Source organism: Schistocerca gregaria, chromosome 10, assembly GCF_023897955.1.
Source record: "Schistocerca gregaria isolate iqSchGreg1 chromosome 10, iqSchGreg1.2, whole genome shotgun sequence".
Lineage (NCBI taxonomy): Eukaryota > Metazoa > Arthropoda > Insecta > Orthoptera > Acrididae > Schistocerca > Schistocerca gregaria.
The window spans coordinates 217382048-217408731 of NC_064929.1; the positions used below are offsets into that span (position 1 = coordinate 217382048).

Genomic DNA, 26684 nt, shown 5'->3' on the forward strand with positions numbered 1-26684 from the left:
ATCGGGTCGCTTTTAATACATCGCAAAACAATTTTTGGAAGAGGGTGATGTCTTCTTTCACCCTCTCAAAAAATAGAAAACATATGTAGTTTTAAGTATTGAGCATTACTGTGTGCTGTATTGGAACAGGTTTCCAAAATCTCAGATCTGAATGGCTTGTGTGGCTGCATATGGACATTAATGAAATGCAGTAGTAATGCCTGCCAAATAGACACCACCAGATATATCTGAAATAAACTTATTAGAAAATTTAATTGAAAATAGTTTTTGTTGTATTGTTTTCTGCAGGGAAACTTCATCTCTGCTTTCTGCTGTGATGGCCGTCCTGAATACAGCCGTCGAAGTTACTAATTCTTGACCGTGTCCTCTACTGAAACAAACTCATATTTCCATAGGGTGAGATTAACTGTTTGTCTAATAGACAGCCATTGCAAGTCCCTTCACTTTACTCATATTAATGCAAAATTATCAACAAAACCGTTACAACAGGAAGATCGATAAAATGATCGTGTCCTCTCTTCATCAAGACACACCGCAGGATTCTCTCTTTCTGTGACAAAAATAAAAAAAAATAGCATCTCTTTTGCAACTCGTCACTTTCTTCTTTATTTACGTATATGTCTTTGCAACATCTAGGAACTGTTCTAACACCTTCCCTCTTTTGTGGGCTAATTACCTTTTATGATGAATCTATAGAAATTTATGCATTTTACGTTTTTTGTCCAGAGGAGCAAGGTGCAATGAAATTTTAGTTTGGCCACTCAACTACTGCCCTATCTGTCCATTATTTTTAATGTACTGTTTGGCTAATGTGTGTCAGCTATATGGGAACCTCGTTTTTTCAGATTCTTTATATGTCATATATTTCATCAAAAATTTTGTTCCACTATATTAAAATTACAAGTAAATCAATTACTTTAAACAAATACGGAAAATATTAAAAATTTTGTTTCACGTCATGTGGCCCTACTTCACATTAATTTAAATATTTATCTTTATTTATTTACATGTATGACAATTGTGTGTCTCTCCTTCATTTTGCCTGCCCTTTGCTCTTCTGTTGTCCTTCAATCGGCAGTGTGAACTGGCTCTATTGTTCCAAACTATTCACGGTCATTGTTTTCTACACCACGCAGAGCATTATTCGTGCACTTGATCGAGTGTGAAAAGTTCGTAGTGTCCACTCAGGGTAACTACTTATATCTGTGTACGGATTCCTAGGCTACGATGGTCTCCACTTCATCGTGATGCCGAATCGCCATGCTGTATGAAGTCTTCATCGACATTTTGGTGGCTGTTCTCCCTTCTATTAGCACACACTTTCCACTATTTCTCTTATTCAGCTCGGCGAAGATTCGTTAAGCTTCCACATTACAGATGATGAATCACATTGGGGATTGCACACTTGAATCGTCGCACAGCGTTATTTTTTAACCACTAGGGGGTTTGATGTATTTTCACATTTACGTAGCACTCTTTCACACGTATTTGCGCTTTCTAATACTTCTGATGTCACTTAAGATGGGTTTTCATAGATATACAAAATGTACATGAACATATTTACGAAGACATGAAACAAATAAAAGTCCAACGACACAGTTACTAGGAAATCTTATTTATATTCTAACTCCAGGTTCCTCGTAATTAATTTTTGCCGATAGCTGTTTTAGTTGCAAGAAAAGTTTGGTTGGCTCCAAGTACCCTAGACTTAGAACTCCTCAAACCTAACTAACCTAAGAACATCGCACACATCCATGCCCAACTCAAGATTCGAACCGGCGACTGTAGCAGCGGTGTGGTTCCGGACTGAAGCGCCTAGAACTGTTCGGCCACAACGGCAAGCTTAAGAAAAGTTTCTTTTTATTTCTTTCAATGAGCGAAGAGGCTACTTCGCAAAATGTTTACATTTCCCGTAACAACCCGAAAACTGATATTATCTTTGACACAAACAAGAGCTGTTTCACCACTACACTAGGAAAGGAAAACGATAGGAGTTACATGTAGCAACATCTTCTTAAGATAATCATCATGCATTTCCATGTTCTAATATTTGGCTTAACAAAAAATTTATGCTCGTTTTTACGAGGACAGGAGAAATATTGTTTGAAAATCCATGGTATGCCCACAGCATAGTGATTATTTGACTAGTTTGTATGTCACAAAATACTTCGTTTAATATTTACTTTTGTCACTCAGCTAATCACCGCTGAAACCGTCTTTTGATGCTAAAAACTGATATATATGGACACGTGTTTTCGTTGCATTTTATATTCAGGTTCACTGGTAACTCTGTGTTTGAATTAGTGTTAATTTTTTTCTACAACTCTAGTTTTGTATTACTCTTTGTAGAAAGTGAACATAAGTGTTAATATATCCTCAAATGTGGCTTACATAACCATGTATGTATTTTATTGGACATAGCACTTAAAAGTTTATGGAATCGCTTGTCACGCATCCTAAGTTAATGTGGGATCTACTGTACTCGTAAATACTCTTCAGGTGGCAGGGCTACATTCGTGTTTAGCTGTTTCAAAGTACTGAATATGAATTTATCTACTTATCCATAAAGTCACACACAATCACATTTATACGTAAGTTATAAATTAATATAAGGGGGTCTCTTTTATTTGGTGCCTTGTAAGTGAGATGCCTTTACTTGTGTGTATTACTGTAAATAACCTGAGGACGTGGACTGACAACCTAGATGTGCTACTGGGCTGAAAGCCACATCACTTTCATGAAACTGAAAAGAAACTTTCTGTGTGATGATTCAAATGGCTCTAAGCACTATGGGACTTAACATCTGGGGTCATCAGTCCCCTAACTAACCTAAGGACATCACACATATCCATGCCCAAGGCAGGATTCGAACCTGCGACCGCAGCAGCAGCGCGGTTCCGGACTGAAGCGCCTAGAACCGGCCGGCCACCCGGTCCGGCTGTGTATGTGAAAACTGAGTTCATTGATAAGCATGTACATAAGCAAACCAATAGTTACATGCTCAGTAATCTAGGTCCGTGCGAACTATTTGCAGAAAAAAACTAACTGTATAAAAAAACTGTAAAGTCGACCTGTATAAGAACGTAATCTCAAACACACGAAAATTTCTGCACTGACATATGGACATGGTAAAATAAAGAAATTGAAAGAACCTTCATTGCACGTAGGCAACGAAACAATCACATATTACGAATCTCACCTGCAAAATGAAGAACTGGTAGAAACAGGAACACAGCAATATTCCGCAGCAGCTAAAAAAATACTGCTTAAAGCTAACTACAGTCCAGGGAAACTGGGGTCATAATATTGACACAAAATGCCAGTGAATCACATGACTCAACCCTTAAGATCAGAAAAGGAAAACAGTTATAGATTATAATACGAACATTCATTTAATCTAATAACTTCCATGGTATAGTAAATTAACTCAGAAGATCAGTCAATAGTATAATGATCAAGAATACAAGTCTACAAAAATAAAAATAAACATTCAGCTCATCAAATAATACCTTGCTCTTCTTTTCAAAAAACCTTTTTAATGTCCTTATGCTAGCTTACCATTGTTCTATCATTCCTCCTCGCAATAAATCAGCAGTTATCGTAGTTCCAAAAGCGCTTCCATCCATTACACTCCACACTCATCGAAAACTGCAGATGTCCGCTACTGACTGTCAAAGATTCTGCGACTCCACAGTGAGGCCATCGCAGACACAGATACTGTTGCCTAAGATTTTTTTTCTCTGAGCACAGTTCCTCAAATATATCATTTTCCTTTACAAATATAAGTACATCCAACAACAGCTTCAAAAACAGCACTATAGGCGATAAGACTCTTGATAGTGTCCTCCTGAAGAAAAGTGGTTTGCCACAGGACACTATCAAGAGTCAACACCTATAGAGCTGTTCCCCCCAGGTTATATGGCCTTCCGAAACTACATAAGGAGGGGGTCCCTCTCCGCCCCATAGTCAGCAATATCGGTGCTCCAACATATGGTGTGGCTAAGCACCTTGCTTCAATGTTAAGCCCACAAGTTGGACGTTGTGAACATCATATTAAGAACTCAGCTGACTTCTTACGGCGTTTGGAGGGAATGCAGTTGAATGACTCTGATATGTTAGTAAGTTTTGATGTGGTCTCGCTCTTTACTCGTGTTCCTTTGTCTGATTCGTTGCGGTTAATTGAAGTGAAGTTTGGACTGGAACTAACTAATTTGTTTCGACATGTGTTGACGTCCACGTATTTCTTATTCAATGACCAGTATTACGAGCAGACAGATGGAGTTGCGATGGGTAGCCCGTTATCTCCTGTGATTGCAAATCTGTTCATGGAAGACTTCGAGGAGCGTGCATTGGAGTCGGCGCCATTGAAACCTGCCGGTTATTTCAGATACGTTGACGATACTTTTGTTGTTTGGCCGCATGGCAGGGAGAATTTGAATGCCTTTTTAGAACATCTAAACTCGATCCACCCCAACATTCGTTTTACCATGGAGGTGGAAGAGGATGGTTGCCTTCCCTTTCTTGACGTTTTGGTTAGGAGGAAGGTGGATGGATCGTTGGGACATGCAGTTTATAGGAAGCGTACTCACACTGACCTGTATCTGCAGGCGGACAGTTGTCATCATCCGGCCCAACGTGAAGGGGTACTTCGTACCCTGGTACACAGGGCACATGTCATCTCCGACGTTGAGACTTTGCCTGCTGAGCTGGCCCATCTTGAGGCTATCTTCCGCCACAATGGGTATAGTGAAAGACAGATTGAACGGGCGTTGCGATATCAACCAACTGTGCGCCAGGTGACTGGTGATAATTCTCAGTTGACTCCTAAATCTATTGCCTTTTTGCCCTACATAGGAAGCACTTCAAACAAGATAGGTCGTATTTTACGGAAATACAATGTGAAATGTGTTTTCCGACCTCCATCTAAGATTAAAGCGCTTTTGGGGTCTGTTAAGGATGATCTTGGTTTACGTAAGGCAGGTGTTTATCGCATTCCTTGTAGCTGTGGCATGGCATACATTGGTCAGACCATCAGGACCGTGGAGGACCGGTGTATTGAACATAAACGGCACACGCGACTACAGCAGCCTAGCAAATCTGCTATTGCCGAACATTGTTTGGACACTGGTCACCCCATGTGGTATAATAATACCGAGATATTGGCATGCACGTCCGGCTATTGGGATAGTGTGATTAAGGAGTCTGTTGAAATTAAATTGGCTAGCAACCTTGTGAATAGGGATGGAGGCTTTTGTTTAAACTCGGCCTGGAATCCTGCTCTTTCACTTGTTAAAAAACATAGGGACAGAGTTAACGTTTCCTCAACTACCAGTCCATAGTTTCTTACTATCGATAGCTCTGACTTCGTTCATCTTTGGTGGCTTTTGTTTAGGCGTGTGTTATCTTTTCTGTTAGACTCGCAGAACCGAGCTCTCGTGTTTTCTGCACTTCGTCTGGTCGTTGCAGTTAAGCCTTGAAAATGGCGGAGTGTGCATCCGCCGAAATATCGGCAGTTGTCGAAAATTCAACCTGGCTGAATGCCCGTAAGTACTTTGAACATAGTTTACGCCAGGAGAAGCTCAGGTATCACAAGTATTCTTTTGTCATTTTCACTAGATAACGTTTGAATGACGCGCTGTCTCTTACATTCAATAACTCTCTGTTAAGGAGCGCGCTAGGGCGTTGGGTGTGGCTCGCATGCGCGGATATGGCCAAGGCAGACTACGTCAAAAGTGGCAAGGAGAGAACGTATATGTGTGTGCGTGTGTGTGTGTGTGTGTGTGGGGGGGGGGGGGGGATGTTTACTTCCCTCGTACTGCGCCAAACGCAGGGAGAGAGAGAGTAATGTCATCGTTCGTAATCACTGCGTCCAAAAATGTATTTAACGTACAGTTTGTGTATTGCCGTTTGATTCTGAATAGAATAACAAAACATTCGTAATAGATTTTAACGAAACTTCGTACTTATCTTGGATTATAGCTACTCGAACAGTCATTTTGAGATTCTGCAATTTGTTTAAAATGTAATACGGATATTTTGCGTGTAGTTAGGCGAAAAATGTATATAGTATCCTGTAAGTGTTTTCATATTTCACAGTCAGATAAACTCACCAAATTTCTGAAAAGATAATAGATTGTTGTATTTTTCGCAAGAGCTGCAGCCTCTGAAGTGCTTGAGGTATTTTTAGCGTATAAAATCTTTGATATATTTATGTGAATATAATCCACGTATTTTCCCTGTTTCTGGGTTTCTCGAGAAATAGCATCTCGCATATGGTCCGGGTACAACAACTGTCAGTTTTTCTTAAGTTTTTGCCTTTGGTAGATGGAGGATATGTGAGCAATAGCACCTCGTGTCCAACCACGCGAAAAGAGTTGTGGGGCCTGTTCTTTTGTCATACTTTTTGTTTTCTATTGCTTCCAACGTTATTAAGGCTTGTGTAACCTTTCTTCCAACGGCATCTCTTTCTCAGAAAATTTATGTAAGCGTTTAACGCAGTCCTTTATTTTACACTTCTCGTTCATTCTACATTGATATTCTGCAAATCACACTTAAGCGTCTGGTACAGGATTCACGCAACCACCTTCAGAATGATTCTCCATTATTCCAATCTCAAATAGCGCGTAAAAAGAACGAACACTTGTCTAACGCCTTCAAAGGGAAAGTTGTTGGTTGAAATTTCGTGAGAAGATTCCTCCGCAACGGAGACAGCCTTTGTTTTAGGCACTAGTGTTGATGTGTCATTAAGTCACCCTTTATTGGTAACTGTTTTCATTACATGTATTTTGAGGGAAATCCTGTATGGGAGTTTGAACTTCTGAGGTTTGTCAGTAATTCTGTTTTCTTAATAAGGAAAAATAAAGCGAGTGGTATTAGTGCCCGGCAACGTTAAATTTGTTGTTGTTGTTGTCTTCAGTCCTGAGACTGGTTTGATGCAGCTCTCCATGCTACTCTATCCTGTGCAAGCTGCTTCATCTCCCAGTACCTACTGCAACCTACATCCTTCTGAATCTGCTTAGTGTACTCATCTCTCGGTCTCCCTCTACGATTTTTACCCTCCACGCTGCCCTCCAATGCTAAATTTGTGATCCCTTGATGCCTCAAAACATGTCCTACCAACCGATCCCTTCTTCTAGTCAAGTTGTGCCACAAACTTCTCTTCTCCCCAATCCTATTCAATACCTCCTCATTAGTTACGTGATCTATCCACCTTATCTTCAGTATTCTTCTGTAGCACCACATTTCGAAAGCTTCTATTCTCTTCTTGTCCAAACTAGTTATCGTCCATGTTTCACTTCCATACATGGCTACACTCCAAACAAATACTTTCAGAAACGACTTCTTGATACATAAATCTATATTCGATGTTAACAAATTTCTCTTCTTCAGAAACGCTTTCCTTGCCATTGCCAGTCTACATTTTATATCCTCTCTACTTCGACCATCATCAGTTATTTTACTTCCTAAATAGCAAAACTCCTTTACTACTTTAAGTGTCTCATTTCCTAATCTAATTCCCTCAGCATCACCCGATTTAATTTGACTACATTCCATTATCCTCGTTTTGCTTTTGTTAATTGACCTTTTAACAAGTGTTTCTTAAACTGATTGAAACAGTAGGTTTATAATGGTATTTCAGTAAAGAATGTAAAATGTGGCCCTCTTAATGTAATAACTGGTTTTAAGGAGTTTGATGAAGTGACAATGTGAAGTAATTGATAACTGCTATGCTTAAGGTTTCTATGAATGCCTGGCACATAAAGTTTTTTTTTAACTTTCTCTTAAGGGACTGTTTATTTGAGTACTGAGTTCGTTGGGTTTCTAACTGTATTTGCAAAGCTTTATGTAGTAGCTCGTCCACAATTTGCAATTGTCAAATTCCTTCAAAGGCGTAATGTCAATAAACCTTTCTTAATCATAAATTGTGACTACTAAACATGATTCCATCCCGCTTCCTCTTTTAACAAAACAAAACTCCATAATACGTTCTCGAGTCTGCATCGTCAGTACTTGTTAGTTGACGCCTTACCTTGTTCCATCGAGTGTCTTATTCTTGAAGTTGACTTATATTTTTACACACTTTCAATATTAGGGCCTTATGTATCATCGAAAATTAGTAGAATCGTCAGTAAGAATGAAAGTGAATGATGATCACAATTTACTTTGGTGTGACTTCCTCATATGATCTGCAGGAATTTGCGGAATGCTTCAAGTTCGGTTGCAGAAAAATTTATGTGCATTCATTGTTCAAATTTTGGCATTAATAATCACCCGTATTTCATCATTGATTCGTTTTATGTCATTTGTCTTACACTGAAGCGCCAAGGAAACTGAGAAAGAAATTGCGTATTAAAAAACAGAGACACGTAAACAGGCAGAATACGGCGCTGCGGTCGGCAACGCCTGTATAAGGCAAGTGTGTGGCGCAGTGGGTACATCGCTTACTGCTGCTACAATGGCGGGTTATCAAGATTTAAGTGAGTTTGAGCGTGGTGTTATAGTCGGCGCACGAGAGATAGGGCACGGCATCTCCAAGAATGCGATGAAGTGTACCGCGAATATCAGGAATCCGGTAAAACATCAAATATCCGACATCACTGCTCCGGAAAAAGATCCTGCAAGAACGGGTCCAACGACGACTAAAGAGAATCGTTCAAGGTGACAGAAGTGCATCCCTTCCGCAGATTGCTGCAGATTCCATTGCTGGGCCATCAGTGTCTGCGTGCGAACCATTCGATGAAACATCGTCGATATAGGCTTTGGGAGCAGAAGGCTTGATGACTGCACGACACAAAGCTTTACGCATCGCCTGGGCCCGTCAACACAGACATTGGACTGTTGGTGACTGGAAACATGTTGTCTCGTGGGACGAGTCTCGTTTCAAAATGTACCGAGTAGATAGACTTGTACGGGTACGGAGACAGCCTCATGCACCCATGCATCCTGCATGTCAGCAGGGGGCTGTTCAAGCTGGTGGAGGCTCTGTAATGGTGTGGCGCGTGTGCAGTTGGAGTGATATGGGTCCCCTGATACGTCTACATACGACTCTGACAGGTGACACGTACGTAAGCATCCTGTCTGATCACCTGCATCCATTCATGTCCATTCTGCGTTGCGACGGACTGGGCAATTCCAGCAGGACACTGCGACACCCCACACATCCACAATAGGTACAGAATGATTGCATTTTTGCTGACGACAGAATGAACACACTGAAGTTGAGTTATTGAAATATAATAGAAAATAATTGAGGAAGTAGGTTGCAAGTGCTACTCTGAGATGAAGAGGTTGGCACAGGAGAGGAATTCGTGGAGGGCCGCGTCAAAGCTGTCAGAAGACTGATGATTAAAAAAAGACAAGATGCTTTCTCATTATGTAAGTATTACATATCTAACAGTCATTAATTACTGCAATGAAAAATCAACTCTACCATAAATATTGTTGTTCGCAAAAAGATTTTAAGCACGTCAAGAATCAAGATATTGTAGCGGTTAAAAGTATTAGTTAATAAGTCTTGGTTGCAATTTCATGTTTTTAGTTTTCAGCAACGCGTTTCGCTTTAATTTGGCATCTTCAGGTTATCTTAATTTGGTATTTCTTAGAAGGATTCTTTAGACAGTGTAGCCAAAGGGCATTGTCGAATATATCAGGCCAACATCGCCTCCGTTAAACTCAGTAAAAACTGTTCTAGATGGACGCGAGTGACTCGAAGACCTGCTTAACGCGTTCCCGTTCACAGATTTGCCTTATGAAGCGTTCCTCAGTCGGAATACTTTCACATAATCACAAGTAGATGTAACTAGACTTTGTCTAGTTGAACGAGTAAACTTGGAACACGATCAGTGCGCTGTTTCTGATGCACTGTAACAAAAGAAAAACGCTCTCCCAAAATTCTTCTTAGTAATGTGAAGGAAAACTTCGTCGCAAAGAATTGTTCTCCAACGAGACGAAAATAGATTCTCGAGAGCGTAGATTACGCTCTTTTCACCAATGAAAAGTCTATCGTCAAAATAAAGTACGTGTTCGCGTTCTGTCTCACGTGCAGCACGACACATTCACCGAGGCTTTGAGCCGTGTGGTGGGAGAGCAGCCGTCCGGGTGGCGAAGGCGACGTTCCATCCGAGGCGGTGTCCGGACGGTGGTGGCACGTCAGTCGCCAGCTGCCGAGGACGGAGCTGGCTGTAGCCGGCAGAAAGTCACCGTTTCCCCACTGGCTATCGAAGCAGGGGGGATGCGCCCTCTGGCTGTTTACCGGGAGTTCTCGGCGACTGACAAGATCAGCAGAACGTAGGGGCTGAGCCGACGACAACCCGCTACGTGTAGGTGAGTTGCGGGTTGGCGGCGTCGAAGGCGAAGCCGAGGGAGACACCACGTCACTTACTCTTACTTAATGGGTCCATCGACGACTTGACAGATTATCGTTTGGGTGTGCGCCACTATTTGGACCACTTTGAGCGGACAGTCCGTGCCATAGCCCTCAACTGATAAATGGAACGAAACTAGCAGCTGTTTTCTGAATGTCTACATCTACGTACATCCTCCGCTAGCCAGCGTATGGTGCGTGGTGGAGGGTACCTTGTACCACTTCCTTTCCTGTTCCACTTTCAGATACAGCGAACGACAAACGACTGTCTGTATACTGCCGTACGACCCCTACTTTCTGTCATCTTACCGTCGTGGCCCTCCCGCGAAGCGTACTTTGGCGGTAGTAGAATCGTTCTAAGTCAGCCTCAGATGCTTGTTGTCTAAAGTTTGTCAGTAGTGCTGCTCGAAAAGAATGTAGCCTTACCTCCAATGATTGTTATTTCAGTTCCCGCAGCATCACCGTAGTACTTGCATGTGGTTCTGACCTACCGGCAACAAAGCAAGCAGCCCGCATCCCAATTGTTTCGATGTCTTCCTTTAGTCCGATATGGCGCAGGTCGCAAACACTCCAACAAAACTCAACAATCCGCCACGCCAGTGTCCTGCTAGCGATATCTTTTGCAGATGAACCTCTTTTCCCTAAAATTCGCCCTATGAACCGAAGTCGACCAAGTATTCACTACTGCAATCATTACATGCTCATTCCATTTCTTATTTCTTTGCAACGTTACTCCTAGATATTTAATCGACTTGACTGTGTGGAGCATCACTCGAATGACATTGGTTTGTTTTTCCTACTCATCAGCATAACCTTAGTTTTTCTACCTGTCATTTTGTCTGAGTCACCTCGTTTCCTCTTATACTCACCCATTACAGTCACCCACCTTCGACACGTTTCCGTACAGCACAGTTTCATCAGCAAACAACCGCAGGTTTCTGCTCATCCTGTCCGCCGGAGAATTTATGTATCCAGAGAACAACAGCGGTCCCACCACACTTCCCTGGGGCACTCTCTGATGAACACGCACGCCATGGACAACGCACTGGATTCTGTTACTTAAGAAGTAACATTTCCGGGAACCTATTCCGTAATTTCGTACCTTCGTTGACAGTCTGCAGTGTGGCACGATGTCAAATGGTTCTCTGAAATCTAGAAATATGCAGTCTGCCTTTTGCCCTTCATCCATAGTTTACAGGGTATCATGTGAGAAAAGGGCTATATGAGTTTCGCCCACGCGATTTTAGAACCGTGCTGATTTGTGTGCATATGCTTCTTCCCTCTCAAGGAAATGCATTATATTATAACTGAGAATATGTTCAAAAATTTTGTAGCAAACTGACGTTAAAGATATCGGTCTGTAATTTTGTGTACCCGTGGTCTAGGGGTAGAGTCTTTGATTCATAATCAAAACGTCTTCGGTCCCGGGTTCGATCCCCGCCACAGACTAAATTTTGATAAATAATCAGCATTGGCGGCCGGAGACTTCCGGCATAAGAAGTCAGCCTCATTCTGCCAACGGCCTTGTCAAAGAGGGCGGACTAGCGGATAGAGGTTCAGGGTACTCTCTTGTCCTAGGGGTGGGAAATTGCCCCTAAAGGCGGAAGAATCAGCAAAGACAACGACATGAGGATGCAGAAGGCAATGGAAACCACTGCATTAAAGACACGTGACGTGTATCCACAGGACATGTGGCCTGTAGTTGAAGAAGTGTCATGATGATCTCTCCATTGGCAAAAGATTCCGGAATAGTCCCCCATTCGGATCTCCGGGAGGGGACTGCCAAGGGGGAGGTTACCATGAGAAAAAGACTGAATAATCAACGAAAGGATAATGTCCTACGAGTCGGGGCGTGGAATGTCAGAAGCTTAAACGTGGTAGGGAAACTAGAAAATCTGAAAAGGGAAATGGAAAGGCTCAATCTAGATATAGTAGGGGTCAGTGAAGTGAAGTGGAAGGAAGACAAGGATTTCTGGTCAGATGAGTATCGGGTAATATCAACAGCAGCAGAAAATGGTATAACAGGTGTAGGATTCGTTATGAATAGGAAGGTAGGGCAGAGGGTGTGTTACTGTGAACAGTTCAGTGACCGGATTGTTCTAATCAGAATCGACAGCAGACCAACACCGACAACGATAGTTCAGGTATACATGCCGACGTCGCAAGCTGAAGATGAACAGATAGAGAAAGTGTATGAGGATATTGAAAGGGTAATGCAGTATGTAAAGGGGCACGAATATCTAATAGTCATGGGCGACTGGAATGCAGTTGTAGGGGAAGGAGTAGAAGAAAGGTTACAGGAGAGTATGGGCTTGGGACAAGGAATGAAAGAGGAGAAAGACTAATTGAGTTCTGTAACAAGTTTCAGCTAGTAATAGCGAATACCCTGTTCAAGAATCACAAGAGGAGGGCGTATATTTGGAAAAGGCCGGGAGATACGGGAAGATTTCAATTAGATTACATCGTGGTCAGACAGAGATTCCGAAATCAGATACTGGATTGTAAGGCGTACCCAGGAGCAGATATAGACTCATATCACAATATAGTAGTGATGAAGAGTAGGCTGAAGTTCAAGACATTAGTCAGAAAGAATCAATACGCAAATAAGTGGGATACGGAAGTTCTAAGGAATGACGAGATACGTTTGAAGTTCTCTAACGCTATAGATACAGCAATAAGGAATAGCGCAGTAGGCAGCACAGTTGAAGAGGAATGGACGTCTCTAAAAAGGGCCATCACAGAAGTTGGGAAGGAAAACATAGGTATAAAGAAGGTAGCTGCGAAGAAACCATGGGTAACAGAAGAAATACTTCAGTTGATTGATGAAAGGAGGAAATACAAACATGTTCCGGGAAGATCAGGAAAACAGAAATACAAGTCGCTGAGGAATGAAATAAATAGGAAGTGCAGGGAAGCTAAGACGAAATGGCTGCAACAAAAATGTGAAGACATCGAAAAATATATGATTGTCGGAAGGACAGACTCAGCATACAGGAAAGTCAAAACAACCTTTGGTGACATTAAAAGCAACGGTGGTAACATTAAGAGTGCAACGGGAATTCCACTGTTAAATGCAGAGGAGAGAGCCGATAGGTGGAAAGAATACATTGAAAGCCTCTATGAGGGTGAAGATTTGTCTGATGTGATAGAAGAAGAAACAGGGGTCGATTTAGAAGAGATAGGGGATCCAGTATTAGAATCGGAATTTAAAAGAGCTTTGGAGGACTTACGGTCAAATAAGGCAGAAGGGATAGATAACATTCCATCAGAATTTCTAAAATCATTAGGGGAAGTGGCAACAAAACGACTATTCACGTTGGTGTGTAGAATAAATGAGTCTGGCGACATACCATCTGACTTTCGGAAAAGCATCATCCACACAATTCCGAAGACGGCAAGAGCTGACAAGTGCGAGAATTATCGCACAATCAGCTTAACAGCTCATGCATCGAAGCTGCTTACAAGAATAATATACAGAAGAATGGAAAAGGAAATTGAGAATGCGCTAGGTGACGATCAGTTTGGCTTTAGGAAAAGTAAAGGCACGAGAGAGGCAATTCTGACGTTACGGCTAATAATGGAAGCAAGACTGAAGAAAAATCAAGACACGTTCATAGGATTTGTCGACCTGGAAAAAGCGTTCGACAATATAAAATGGTGCAAGCTGTTCGAGATTCTGAAAAAAGTAGGGCTAAGCTATAGGGAGAGACGGGTCATATACAATATGTACAACAACCAAGAGGGAATTATAAGAGTGGACGATCAAGAACGAAGTGCTCGTATTAAGAAGGGAGTAAGACAAGGCTGTAGCCTTTCGCCCCTGCTCTTCAATCTGTACATCGATGAAGCAATGATGGAAATAAAAGAAAGGTTCAGGAGTGGAATTAAAATACAAGGTGAAAGGATATCAATGATACGATTCGCTGATGACATTGCTATCCTGAGTGAAAGTGAAGAAGAATTAAATGATCTGCTGAACGAAATGAACAGTCTAATGAGTACACAGTATGGTTTGAGAGTAAATCGGAGAAAGACGAAGGTAATGAGAAGTAGTAGAAATGAGAACAGCGAGAAACTTAACATCAGGATTGATGGTTACGAAGTCAATGAAGTTAAGGAATTCTGCTACCTAGGCAGTAAAATAACCAATGACGGACGGAGCAAGGAAGACATCAAAAGCAAAAGCAAAGGGCATTTCTGGCCAAGAGAAGTCTACTAATATCAAATACCGGCCTTAATTTGAGGAAGAAATTTCTGAGGATGTACGTCTGGAGTACAGCATTGTATGGTAGTGAAACATGGACTGTGGGAAAACCGGAACAGAAGAGAATCGGAGCATTTGAGATGTGGTGCTATAGATGAATGTTGAAAATTAGGTGGACTGATAAGGTAAAGAATGAGGAGGTTCTACGCAGAATCGGAGAGGAAAGGAATATGTGTAAAACACTGATAAGGAGAAGGGACAGGATGATAGGACATCTGCGAAGACATGAGGGAATGACTTCCGTGGTACTAGAGGGCGCTGTAGAGGGCAAAAACTGTAGAGGAAGACAGAGATTGGAATACGTCAAGCAAATAATTGAGGACGTAGGTTGCAAGTGCTACTCTGAGATGAAGAGGTTAGCACAGGGGAGGAATTCGTGGCGGGCCGCATCAAACCAGTCAGTAGACTGATGAAAAAAAAAAAAAAAAAAAAAATTGCGGGTTCATTCCTGTGCCCTTCTCATATACAGAAGTGAGCTGCGGTTTTGTCCAGTCGCTTCTGGCTTTTCGTGATACATGCAAGGTAAGTGAGGGCCAATGCCGTAGAGTACTTTTTGTAAAACTGAACTTCGTTCCATCAGGACCTGGTGACTTATTGCTTTCGACAGTTTCAGTTGTTTCTCTGCACCTGTGACGCTTATTTCCTTGTCCTCCATACGGGTGTCTCTGCAAGTTTGAACAAACTTCCTGCGTGAACGATTTCTTAAATGCGGAGCTTAAAACTTCGGCTTTACTTTACCTATCTTCTACTGTCACACGACACTGGTCAACGAGTGACTGGATGGAAGTCTCAGGGCCACTTACGAATTTTGCGTAGGACCAGAATTATGTCGGATTCTCGGCCACATCTTTTCCTAATGCATGAGGGTGATAATTGTTGTAAGCTTCGCGCATTAATATTTTCACAGACGCACGAATTTGTATTAAATTTTGCCTGTAGTCTTTTGCGCGTTCCCTTTTGAACAGAGAGTGCAGCGGCCTTTGCTTCCTCAGCATTTTTCGGATTTCGTTGTTAATCCACGTTGGGTCTTCTCCGTCCCTAATCCGCTAACTCTGCACATAATTGTCCACAGTATGATTTACAGTCCACTAAAATTATGCCCATAATTCCTATGCCCATCGTGCTGGAACCAAATGATGTCAGTTCATTGAATTGTTAACAACTGTCGTCTACCTTTTCTGGGGAAATACTGTCCTAGGCTTCGTGACTGATTTATTAACTTTAGTAACCAAAGTCGCTATGGTGACATAATGTCGCTTATTTTCGTCATTGCATCAGAGCCCTAGACGGAAAACATACCCATACAGTAAAACCGATCAAAAGTGGATCACTATTCTTAAATTACAAAAAATTTTCTCCTTCATTGTCATGGCCGTCTTTGACTCTATTATTTCACTTTCATTGATGCAAGAGCATACGGAAAAACTTGTGTTTAAAATATATTTGAAACAGCGTGTTTTAGGGGACAATACAGAAAGATACATTAGCGTTACATATTGTCTCTGTTCTTTGGGACAAGTCCGAATCCGTCCAGTGCAGATGCAAACTAAGCTCAAGCTCTCACGTGAATAGACGAGATGTTGAGACTAAAGAGCAGTGGCAACACATTAGTGGTGTGTGGTATAAGTTGAGAAGTTGGGTCCGAAGGGAGGCGTGCCAGGTTAGTCCATGCGGTTGAGGTGACCGCTGTGTCCGGATGGGGCAGTGGTCGGTGCATATGCTTAGTAAGCAGGAGACATGGGTGTCAGAGAAAGTGACATGTGAATCACATGGTTAATGACAAGCATCATGTGCGTACTTTCCGTTTAAAGAATTTTTCCACTATTACTTGGTGGAGCTGTAATGAGTGGAAAAGTGCAGGTGTATTTGCAGTGCATTACGGGTATGCTTCCCTATTTTCATGCCAGTAGTCATTTCATTTTTAAATACAATATATGATTGACCTGTAGATGAATCTCACTCGACAGGAATATGAGCTTTTTGTAACTGAGGGATGATTCACAATCCAGAGGTCAGAAAAATTTTGGGCGGAAATTAGGTCTGTCACGACAACTGAACAAACCTCAAAACGAGCAGTGAAGAGTAGTGGCGACTGTGAGGATTAGCAGACAGCTCTCTGGTGAGGTAAGTTGCTTCGATGCCTACAGTTGGCCCCGTATGCTCCACCTGTGTTTGATGGGTGTGTGGGGAACTCATAAAGTTGTGTTTGATGCCTTTAAAGACTCAGTTGACTTCGAAAAGCAGAGTTCGTTATACGTGGAGGATTTGTGTTGTATACAGTGGCGTAGAAGACAAAAGAACTATTTTCTTCCATAATTACGAAGTATGCAGATTGCATCGAGCGTTGGTAAGGCAGACAGATCGCGACTGTGTTTCATGGATACCCTGATGTGACAAGTGAGCCAAATGAGCTGTTGCCCACTGCCACCAAAGTAACTGCGCCAGCTGTCACGTTTGGTGAAACAAAATGAACAGCGCCTCATTTCTTTACTGGCTGCACAATTTGAGGTTGAGCATTTCGATATTAAGCGAGCCGATAACACGTTCGCGGCTACTGCTGTTGACGTCGCTCGTCGCCACTGATTATGTTGTTTTCTCTGCGGAGGACAGCGACGCTCTCGTCATTCTGACCGCTTCAGCCGCCAACATTTTCCTACCGAAGCCAGGCTGAGATAGACAAGGCAACGTTATCCACAGTCCACTAATTTTAGAGTTGTCTCAGGTACCGAAAGACAAAATTCTTTTAATGATTTCGTGATGCTTTCAGCTGACTTCCTTTTTGTATGATTTATTATTGGACGATTAGACGATTTGCAAGTATCTAAAACGGATGCGTTAGTATCACTGATGAATTTAACAAGCCATGTACGTTTTTGCTCCTATGACTTCATGTAACTGTCAGAAAGTAAATTAGAAATAGTTTTTCGCTATTTTAGGAGCAGGTTAGTTTTCAGCAGTTATAGCAAAGCTGTCACATTGAGGGGTAGGCAAAATAATGTGAACAGTGGCAGTAATGGGACGGCCGTGTTTGACGGCCAACAGCGCAGGTGAGGCACGTGTCGCGCTGGTCTGTGCGTGTTCAGTACGGACCAGATTGTTTACTGGCAGTGCACACTTCATAGCTGCATTCCGAGGCCGAGGTCGACGTGCAGAGGAGACCTAACAGAATTGCAAAGAGGGCATTCTGTGGAGGCCCGTTTAGGTGGAGCATCAGTAACCGAGGTAGGCAACTTCTCGAATGTTTCAAGACCGGCTGGTTCAACAGTCATGACAGTCTACCGAAATATGTAACTATATCATCGTGTAAAAGTAATAGTGGGAGCAAATCAAAACTAAATGACAGAGATCGAATTCCCTAACACGAATTGTGTCAAAACGGCACAAAGCTACGGCGGCTAAAGTGACTCCACAGCTCTATAGCCACCGTCGGGACCCCGTATCTGCCGAGAACTCCATAAGGCGAATATTCGTGGACGAGCTGCTATTCCGAAACCATTAGTGACGACAACCAACGCAAAGAAGCGTAAACCATGGAGTCAGGAGGATAAATCCTGACGCCTCATCAGCGGAAACACGTCATGTGGTCCGACGACTCAAAGTTTTCGTTATTTGTAACGTCTGGCCGAGCTTACGTCCGGACAACGGCAAAGGAAGCCGACAATCCTGATTGCTTGATTCCAAAGGTTAAGCACGGGGGTGGAAGTGTGGTGGTGTGGGCAGCCATATTATGGAATTCTGGTAATCCCATGATTACTCTCGAAGGTCGTGTTACAGCCAACAATTATGTGAGCACCCATGATTCAAATGTTGTTCCGCGTGCAAAAAACCTGTCATCGTCCCGTAATTTCTCTTGTGCCCAGTGGCAGAACTGTACACGACGTTCAAAGTCGTCGCCATGCAATTCCTGGTGCACAGAAATATGGTACGGGTGCACTCGATGTTGATGTAGCATTCTCAGCACCGACGTCTTTGAGATTCCCGATTCTCGCGCCATTTGTCTGCTACTGCAGCTGCAGCTAAAACACCTACTTGGGCATCATCATTTGTTGCAGGTCGTGGTTTCATATGTGGCTGAACACTTCCTGTTTCCTTAAATAACCTAACTATCCGGCAAACATCCGGACACTTGGATGATGTCGTCCAGGATACCGAGCAGCACACATAGCACACACCCGTTGGGCATTTTGATCACAATAACCATACATCAACACGATATCGACCTTTTCCGCAATTGATAAACGGTCCATTTTAACACGGGTAATTTATCACGAAGAAAATACCGTCTGCACTGGCGGAATGTTACGCGATACCACGCACTTACACGTTTGTGACTATTACTGCGCCATCTATCACAAAGCGAAAAAAGTGGTCCAACTAAAACATTCATATTTCTTTACGTACTACATGAATATGTAATAAAAAATGGGGGTTTCTATTTAAAAAAAAGCGCAGTTGATATCCGTTTGAGCTATGGCAGCGTCATCTAGCGGGGCAACCATAGCGCCATCTGGTTTTCCCCTTCAAGCTAGACGAGTTTCGTTCCTTGTAGTTTTTTCGTGAGTTACTTCGCCCGGTCACGACCAATGGACCACCACCCTGTATATAAATAACAACGTATACAGCACCACTACTGTTCAACACTTATATCTACATCATTACTGAGCAATTCACAATTAAGTGCATGGCAGAGGGAAATCGACGGCCTCGAATGTCTCGCTCCAGGGCTCCAAAAATGTGGAAATCGCGTGTGGAGAGGTCGGAAGTATGTGTAAGAGCTTCCCAGCGAAAATCCTCAAGCGTAGCCGGTACAACCTTTGTAGCATGTGGGAGAGACCTCTTTCTTGATTGTTTCAAAACACAATTTGATGCTCTGCAGCACGTCTACTATAAAACTTTGCCTCAAATTGGAGAATTCTCAGATGCGGCACGTTTTTATAGCGACGAAACTAATTTTTTTTTTTTTAAAGTGTGATGAACAACCTTTCTCCGGCTCAGTGTAATCAAATAGCAAAGTTTTGGTATTCAATCGATGCAGAATTTGGTAACCTTGGCGTTTACAATTGAACGCTTAGTTTCGCAGAAATTTGTAAAACAAAAAACAAAACAAATCGGAATTTTTGTGGTTTTACACTGAAGAGACAAAGAAACTCGTATAGATATGTGTATTCAAATACAAATACATCCGAACATGCACAATACGTGGATGCGGTCGGCAACGCCTATAGAAGACAAGTGTCTGGCTCAGTTGTCAAATCCGTTACTGCAGCTACAAAGGCCGGATTTCAAGATTCAAGCGAGTCTGAACGTGGTGTTATAGTCGGCTCACGAGCTATGGGACACAGCATCTCCGATATACTGATTTTCTCGCACGAGCATTTTACGAGTGTACCGCGAATATCAGGAATCCGGTAAAACATCAAATCTCCTTCATCGCAGCGGCTGGAGAAGATCCTGCAAGAACGGGACCAACGAGAAGTGAACCGAATCGTTCAAGGTGACGGAAGTGCAACCGTTCCGCAAATATTTGCAGATTTCAATGCTATGCCATCAACAACTGTTAGCGTGACAACCATTCAACGAAACATAATCAATATGGGCTTTTGGAGCCGAAGGCCCACTCGTGTACCGTTGATGACTGAACGACACAAAGCTTTATTTCTCGCCTGAGCCCGTCAACACTGACATTGGACCCTTGATGACTGAAAACATGTTACTTGGTCGGACGTGTCTCCTCTCAAATTGTGTCGAGCGGATGGAAGTATACGGTTATTGAAACAACCACATGAATCAATGGACCCTGCATGTCGCAGGGGGCTGTTGAAACTGGTGGAGGCTCTGTAATGGTATTGGACATCTGCAGTTACAGTGATATGGGACGCCTGATATGTCGAGATACCATTCTGCCATGTGACACGAACGTAAGCATCCTGTCTGATGACCTGCATCCATTCATGTCCTCTATGCATTCCGTCGGGCGTGGGCAATTCCAGCAGGACAATGCGAAACCCCACACGTCCAGAATTGTTACCGAGTGGCTCCGGGAACATTTGTCTGCATTTAAACAATTCCGCTGGCCACCACACTCCCCAGAAATGAACATTATTGAGCATATCTGGAGTGCCTTGCAACATGCTATTGAGAAGCGCTCCTTCAGACATAAGTCGAGTCCATACCACATCGTGTTGCGGTAATTCTGAATGCTGGCGGGGGCTCTACACGGTATTAGGCACGCGTATCAGTTCCTTTGGCTCTTCAGTGTATTTTCATCACGTCTGTCGTTCTGTCCAGAAATGTGGACAAGATGAGATTATTTATATGGGGGGCCTACTTGAAGGATTATAACAGTTTTCTGAATTTTGCTACTTTTCGGAAGGCATTACTTGAATGTTCTGTGTGTTTAACATACGGGGGCAGCAGGTATAAGCGGAAGTCTTCGCCGCGTGCGGACCGTCCTCGTAAGTGTGCAGTGGGTCTTCCAGGAAGTGCAGGGCGCCAGACGACGTAAGGTAGTTTACGGAGTGTAGATTTAGATCAAAAGGCGCGACGCCAAGGCCGTAACAGGTCGATAGGCAGACCTTGGCACACGCTGTGGGGAATGCTACGTTGTTCTGAGTGAACGCTGTCGGGTAAATTCAGAGAACCGGTATTACAGAAAGACTGATGCAACACGTCTGCTGCCTCCGTACTACGTATTTCGTGCTTCACCTCTGCGTAACTACCGCAAGCTACATCACGGTTTAAAATTTCACGTTTAATAAATCATCCGCTCAAGGGGGTCGTACAAACATACAGACTCCAACATGGAGGGCACGTCCAAATGGAGGGCACGGAAATTGGCATCCGTGGAGTAGAAATGGTTCAGATGGCTCTGAGCACTATGGGGCAGAGCTTCTGAGGTCATCAGTCCCCTAGAACTTAGAAGTACTTAAACCTAACTAACCTAAGGACATCACACACATCCATGCCCGAGGCAGGATTCGAACCTGCGACCGTAGCGGTCGCGCGGTTCCAGACTATAGCGTTGAGAACCGCTCGGCCACTCAAGCCGGCCGTGGAGTAGAGAAGGCACTGAACGGAATGAAAACAGGTAAGTGGGCAGGCCCTGATGGACGCGCCGTCCGATTTTACAGAGAGCACTCTGCAGCATTGGCCGCTGGCTTTCCCCGCAATTATCGCAAATCTCTTGCCCAGCGAAAAGTCTCGAGCGAATGGAAAACAGCGTGGAAAAAAGTGCAGCTGACTGCTATATGAGAAATGTAAAACCACGTGGTTTCTAGAGTCGCGGAACCGCAAAGTTACGCCAGTATTGGCAGTCTTTTGTTAGTAGCGAAGGAGAGTATATCATTGATGGGTAAAGTTTGCGTTATGTTTATCTGTTGTGTTTACTTAAATTAGGAATATACGTTAAACACTTAGGCACCAACCTACTAATTACGGTGACGCACCAACCTAGTAATTACGGTGAAGTCGTCGCGAGTTGTGATGTTCCGCTGGACATTACAGAAGGCTGCCATAATAGGGCGTGTGATCAAGACGTTGGCCAGTGAACGCTGCCACGCGGGCGTCTAGGGCGGTAAGGCGCTCCATTACTCTGGCAGCTGTCGCTGGTGGATGTGGACGAGCTGCAGCTGCATCCCACACGTGTCCGGTGGGATTTGAGTCGGGCAACGGGCAGGCCTGTCTGTTCGCCGCTTATCGTCTCGTCCCAAGAGCTGCTCCAACTGTACTGTTCGATGCGTGCAAAGTCGTCTATAAAAATGAGGTCAGGGTCGAAGGCACCGGTGGAGAGACGCAGATCGGGAAGTAGTATAGCGTGACAATAACGTTGATCTGCACGGTGTATTCGCAGCTGCGAGCACGGACAAGCGACAGCTGCAGCTGCCGCATTGCCTGTTCCACTGGACGCACCAGTAAGCCCCCGGACACTATACAACCCGGGCTACCGAAACCACTGTGTCCGGCAGTGTTCCTCAGTGCAATATCGTATTATCATCCCCTGGAAAGCGGCGTGAGGGTAGGAGCAGGAAAAGGTAAGACACGTCGGTACTGCAGCTACAGTCGAAGCACCTTTACTAGTGTAGAAACATATGCTGACATTTTACATAACGTGAGACCTTAACTTTTCCCGGCGAATCGAATGTTCAGATAACTTACGGGTTTGCTGCCGGATGACGTCGTCGAACACCACCGATATTTGGACAGCAGGAGTCTGATTTCAACAGCTATTGGGATAGTGTTATTAAGGAAACGTCCAGCTATAGGGATAGTGTTATTAAGGAAGCTGCTGAAATCAGACTATCAAGCAACCTTATTAACAGAGATGGTGGATTTTGTTTAAATGCTGCTTGGAACCCGGCTCTGTCCGCAGCTCGTGGTCGTGTGGTAGCGTTCTTGCTTCCCACGCCCGGGTTCCCGGATTCGATTCCCGGCAGGGTCAGGGATTTTCTCTGCCTCGTGATGACTGGGTGTTGTGTGATGTCCTTAGGTTAGTTAGGTTTAAGTAGTTCTAAGTTCTAGGGGACTGATGACCTCAGCTGTTGAGTCCCATAGTGCTCAGAGCCATTTGAACCATTTTGAATCCGGCTCTGTCTCTCATCAAAAAACAGAGGGACAGAATTAGTGCTACCTCACCTTTTGATTAACAGTAACCGTCGATATTTCTGATGTTGGTTATCTTTGGTTGTGTTGAGACTTGTTCTGTGTGTGGTGTCTTCCTTGTTTCTCCTCTGTGAACCGAGGTATTAAATTTGCTTGCACATTTCATCTTCCTTGCATTTGTGCCTTGAGAATGGCAGGGTGTGCTCCTGTCGAAATATCGGTGGTGTTCGACGACGTCACCCGGCAGCAAACCCGTAAATTATCTGAATATTACATAACTTTATCTGAATATTACATAACTTTAGGCGATGACACGTAGGTGCGACGTAAATGATGCGAAGTCTCAATAGCAAGGTAAGCCGAAGCGATGTTTCCTGGCTGTCTGCGAATGATCAAACGGGGGAAACCTGGAGCGGCGTTCGTAGAGCTCTCCAGCTCCGGATGGAGGGCGCTGTCATCGGTGTCGGTGCCGTAGTGCCAGCGCAACTGGTACCTTAGCCGTGGCATCGTAGCTACCGATACCACAAGTATGTGCTGCACTGTGGAACACGGTCCTTTTCGTGGCCCGGGCGCTCTTGTGTGGCGAGGCTCATTGTTGTGTGGGTTTACTGAACTCCAGATCTTTGAACACGGCACACTCACCAGTACTGCTTCGCTGTTTACATCTTTGCAGCGGCGCATCCGGCGCTGACTTCATTCTTACGGACGACAATGCGAGACCGCATCGAACAACGCAGGTGGAGGAGCTGTTGGAACCAGAGCATGTTCGGCGAAGGGACTGGCCTGCCCGTTCCTTGGAGAATGTGTGGGAGGCGACCACATGGCTCCAGCGACCACCCGGCATCCGTCAGCGGCGCTGCTGGAGGAACGCAGCGCCCGCCACAGGGACTCCTCACCCACCTTGTGGCGCGCGTGCGAGCACGTCCCACAGCGTGCCCTGCCGCCCGTGCTCACCGAACACTCTACTAAGAATTTTGCAGCCTCCTGGGCAGCATCACGAAACGCGGTGAAAAATGAGGTGGTCGTATGGCACTGATGACCACGATAATCCACCAGTTGCAAGTCTTTTCAGTTGACGCCGCAATGGGCGACTTGTGTGTCAGTGATCTGGAGGACAACACAGCGCCCAATTCCAGAGAGAAGAAAATCTCCGAACCGGCCGAGAATCGAACCTGGGCCAGGTCCGTGGCAGTTAGACGCACTGACCATTCAGCTAAGGCGGCGAACAATCGTGGTGACTTCAGACCAATTACTGTCTTTGAGTGAGAGTGTAACTTGTTTTCGGCTCATTGTGTATCTGTTTCACTTACCTTCCGTATTGTCGTTTTATATAGGAGGCAAAGTCACGAATGACTGATTCACTCACTCACCACAGAGCAGCCCAAACCGCTAGGTATAGAAACTTGAAATTTCGAAAGGATATGGATATTATACTACAGATGTCGTTTAAGAAGGATCTGTCGAAATTCCACTTTGCTTGGTCCAAATTGCTCTGAGTGCTATGGGACTAAACTTCTGAGGTCATTAGCTCCCTAGAACTTAGAACTAGTTAAACGTAACTAACCTAAGGACATCACATACATCCATGCCCGAGGCAGAATTCGAACCTGCGACCGTAGCGGTCGTGTGGTTCCAGACTGCAGCGCCTAGAACAGCACGGCCTTCCGGCCGGTGAAATTCCACTCCTAAGAGTGTGAAATACGGAATGAATGACTTCATAGGTCGCTATTGAGGCATTTTTGAACCTAGAACTACGAAAATTGGTATTTGGTTTCTCAGTAACAAATAAAGAAATACATGTTTCAGCCTTTCTGCACATCTAATCCCAAAGGCGGTAAAATGGTGGGTGAAATTTATTTTGAAAGTAAGTCATTATTAAAGTACTACTAAAGCATTTGTAAAGCTATATTTTTTACTTCTCTGTTAGAAAAAAAGCGTGTACTTCAATGTTTTTGTGATGAACCCCATAAAACAGTTAAATAGAGAGTGAAAAGTTTTATGAAATTATTTCTTTGTCAATGTATTTTCAAAGGTGGAACTATGAAACTTTATATTTGGCTTTTCTGTTACAAATAAAAAGTATATCTTTCACTGTTTTTGGAAATTCAACCCCATAAGAGGTCAAACAGGGGATGAAAGTTTTTAACAAAATATCACGCTATATTAAAAAAATGCAGAGCTATGAAAATTAGTATTTCACTTCTACGTTGGATATAAAGGATTGTCTGGTAGGGGATGAATGTTTCCATGGAACTATTGCCATAAGAACACAAGAAGAATTATTTAAAAACCTACAACTCCAGGAATAGGAATCACTTTTCCGTCAGAAGTACTTTCAGAAAAGACGATGCTTCTATTACATTAATTAGTGTGAAACGACATAAAAATTCATTTAAAGAGAGAAAAACCAGAGCAGATCATATAGTCTACGTGAGCGAAACAGCGGTACTGACCCAATACTGAATAAATTCTTTCTATGTATGGTCCAAGTGTCATCGAATATATCAGAACAGCATTTAACACCGCACGCAGTGATAAACACGAACTTCAATGGTATTAGAGGGAGCTGTAGAGGACAAAAACTGTAGAGGAAACAGAGATTGGAATATATCCAGCAAATAACTGAGAACGGAGGCTGCAGATGCTACAGTGAGATGAAGGGATTGGCTCACGTGAGGAATTCGTGGAGGGCCCACTTAACTACTCACAAGACTGATGACCCGAGAAAAAAAAAAAAAAAAAAAGCCGCTACAGGAAATACACCGTAGCGACGTAAAGCAGACTCTTTGCTGCGGTGGTTTGCCATGTCGCTTTCAACTTCTAGTAATAAACAGTTGCTGAGTCGTGATGGGGCAATTAAAACACCCCTAACCACTTTGCGACAATTGTGTCAGTACGAATACCCCAACGAACATTCGGAAGCGTCAACATAACTCGACGACGAATTGCGACTTTCTCTGTGGTCGACAACGTAGATATCGCAAGTAGTGGAGATTAAATCATACGACACGTGAAATCTTTTAGGAACTCGGGGCGGCTGGATGACAGGAATCACAGTAGGACGGCACGCCACAACTCTATCTATACTAAAATGGTATCAGTTCTTTCGGACACATCTGAAAGAACGTATACTATCGGTGACCATGCAGCTCGTTAGAATGAAATTACAATGAAATGAACACCCTCAGCTGCTTACAGGCGTTGACATACGGTGTCCTCGGTGGCTCAGATGGATAGAGCGTCTGCCATGTAAGCAGGAGATACCGGGTTCGAGTCCTGGTCGGGCCACACATTTTCATCTGTCTCCGTTGAGGAATGTGAACGCCTGTCAGCAGCTAAGGGTGTTCGTTTCATTGTAACACTGGAACTCGACATCGCCCCTGCAGAGCGGCCTGGCAGCGCTGCCCACAAGCTGAGAGCTCGCCTCGCGACCACGCAGGGCCGTCCACTGTGCCACCC

General features: G+C 43.7%; 1 protein-coding gene across 1 annotated transcript in view; it reads left to right on the plus strand.

The window, feature by feature from the left end:
- Positions 1 to 26684, plus strand: part of LOC126293252 (angiotensin-converting enzyme-like) — a 1024671-nt gene that overhangs the window by 31535 nt on the left and 966452 nt on the right. The window contains exon 2 of the mRNA XM_049986369.1: positions 10046 to 10287. Within this exon, the coding sequence (XP_049842326.1) occupies positions 10046 to 10287 (242 nt within the window). The remainder of the gene's footprint in view (positions 1 to 10045; positions 10288 to 26684) is intronic.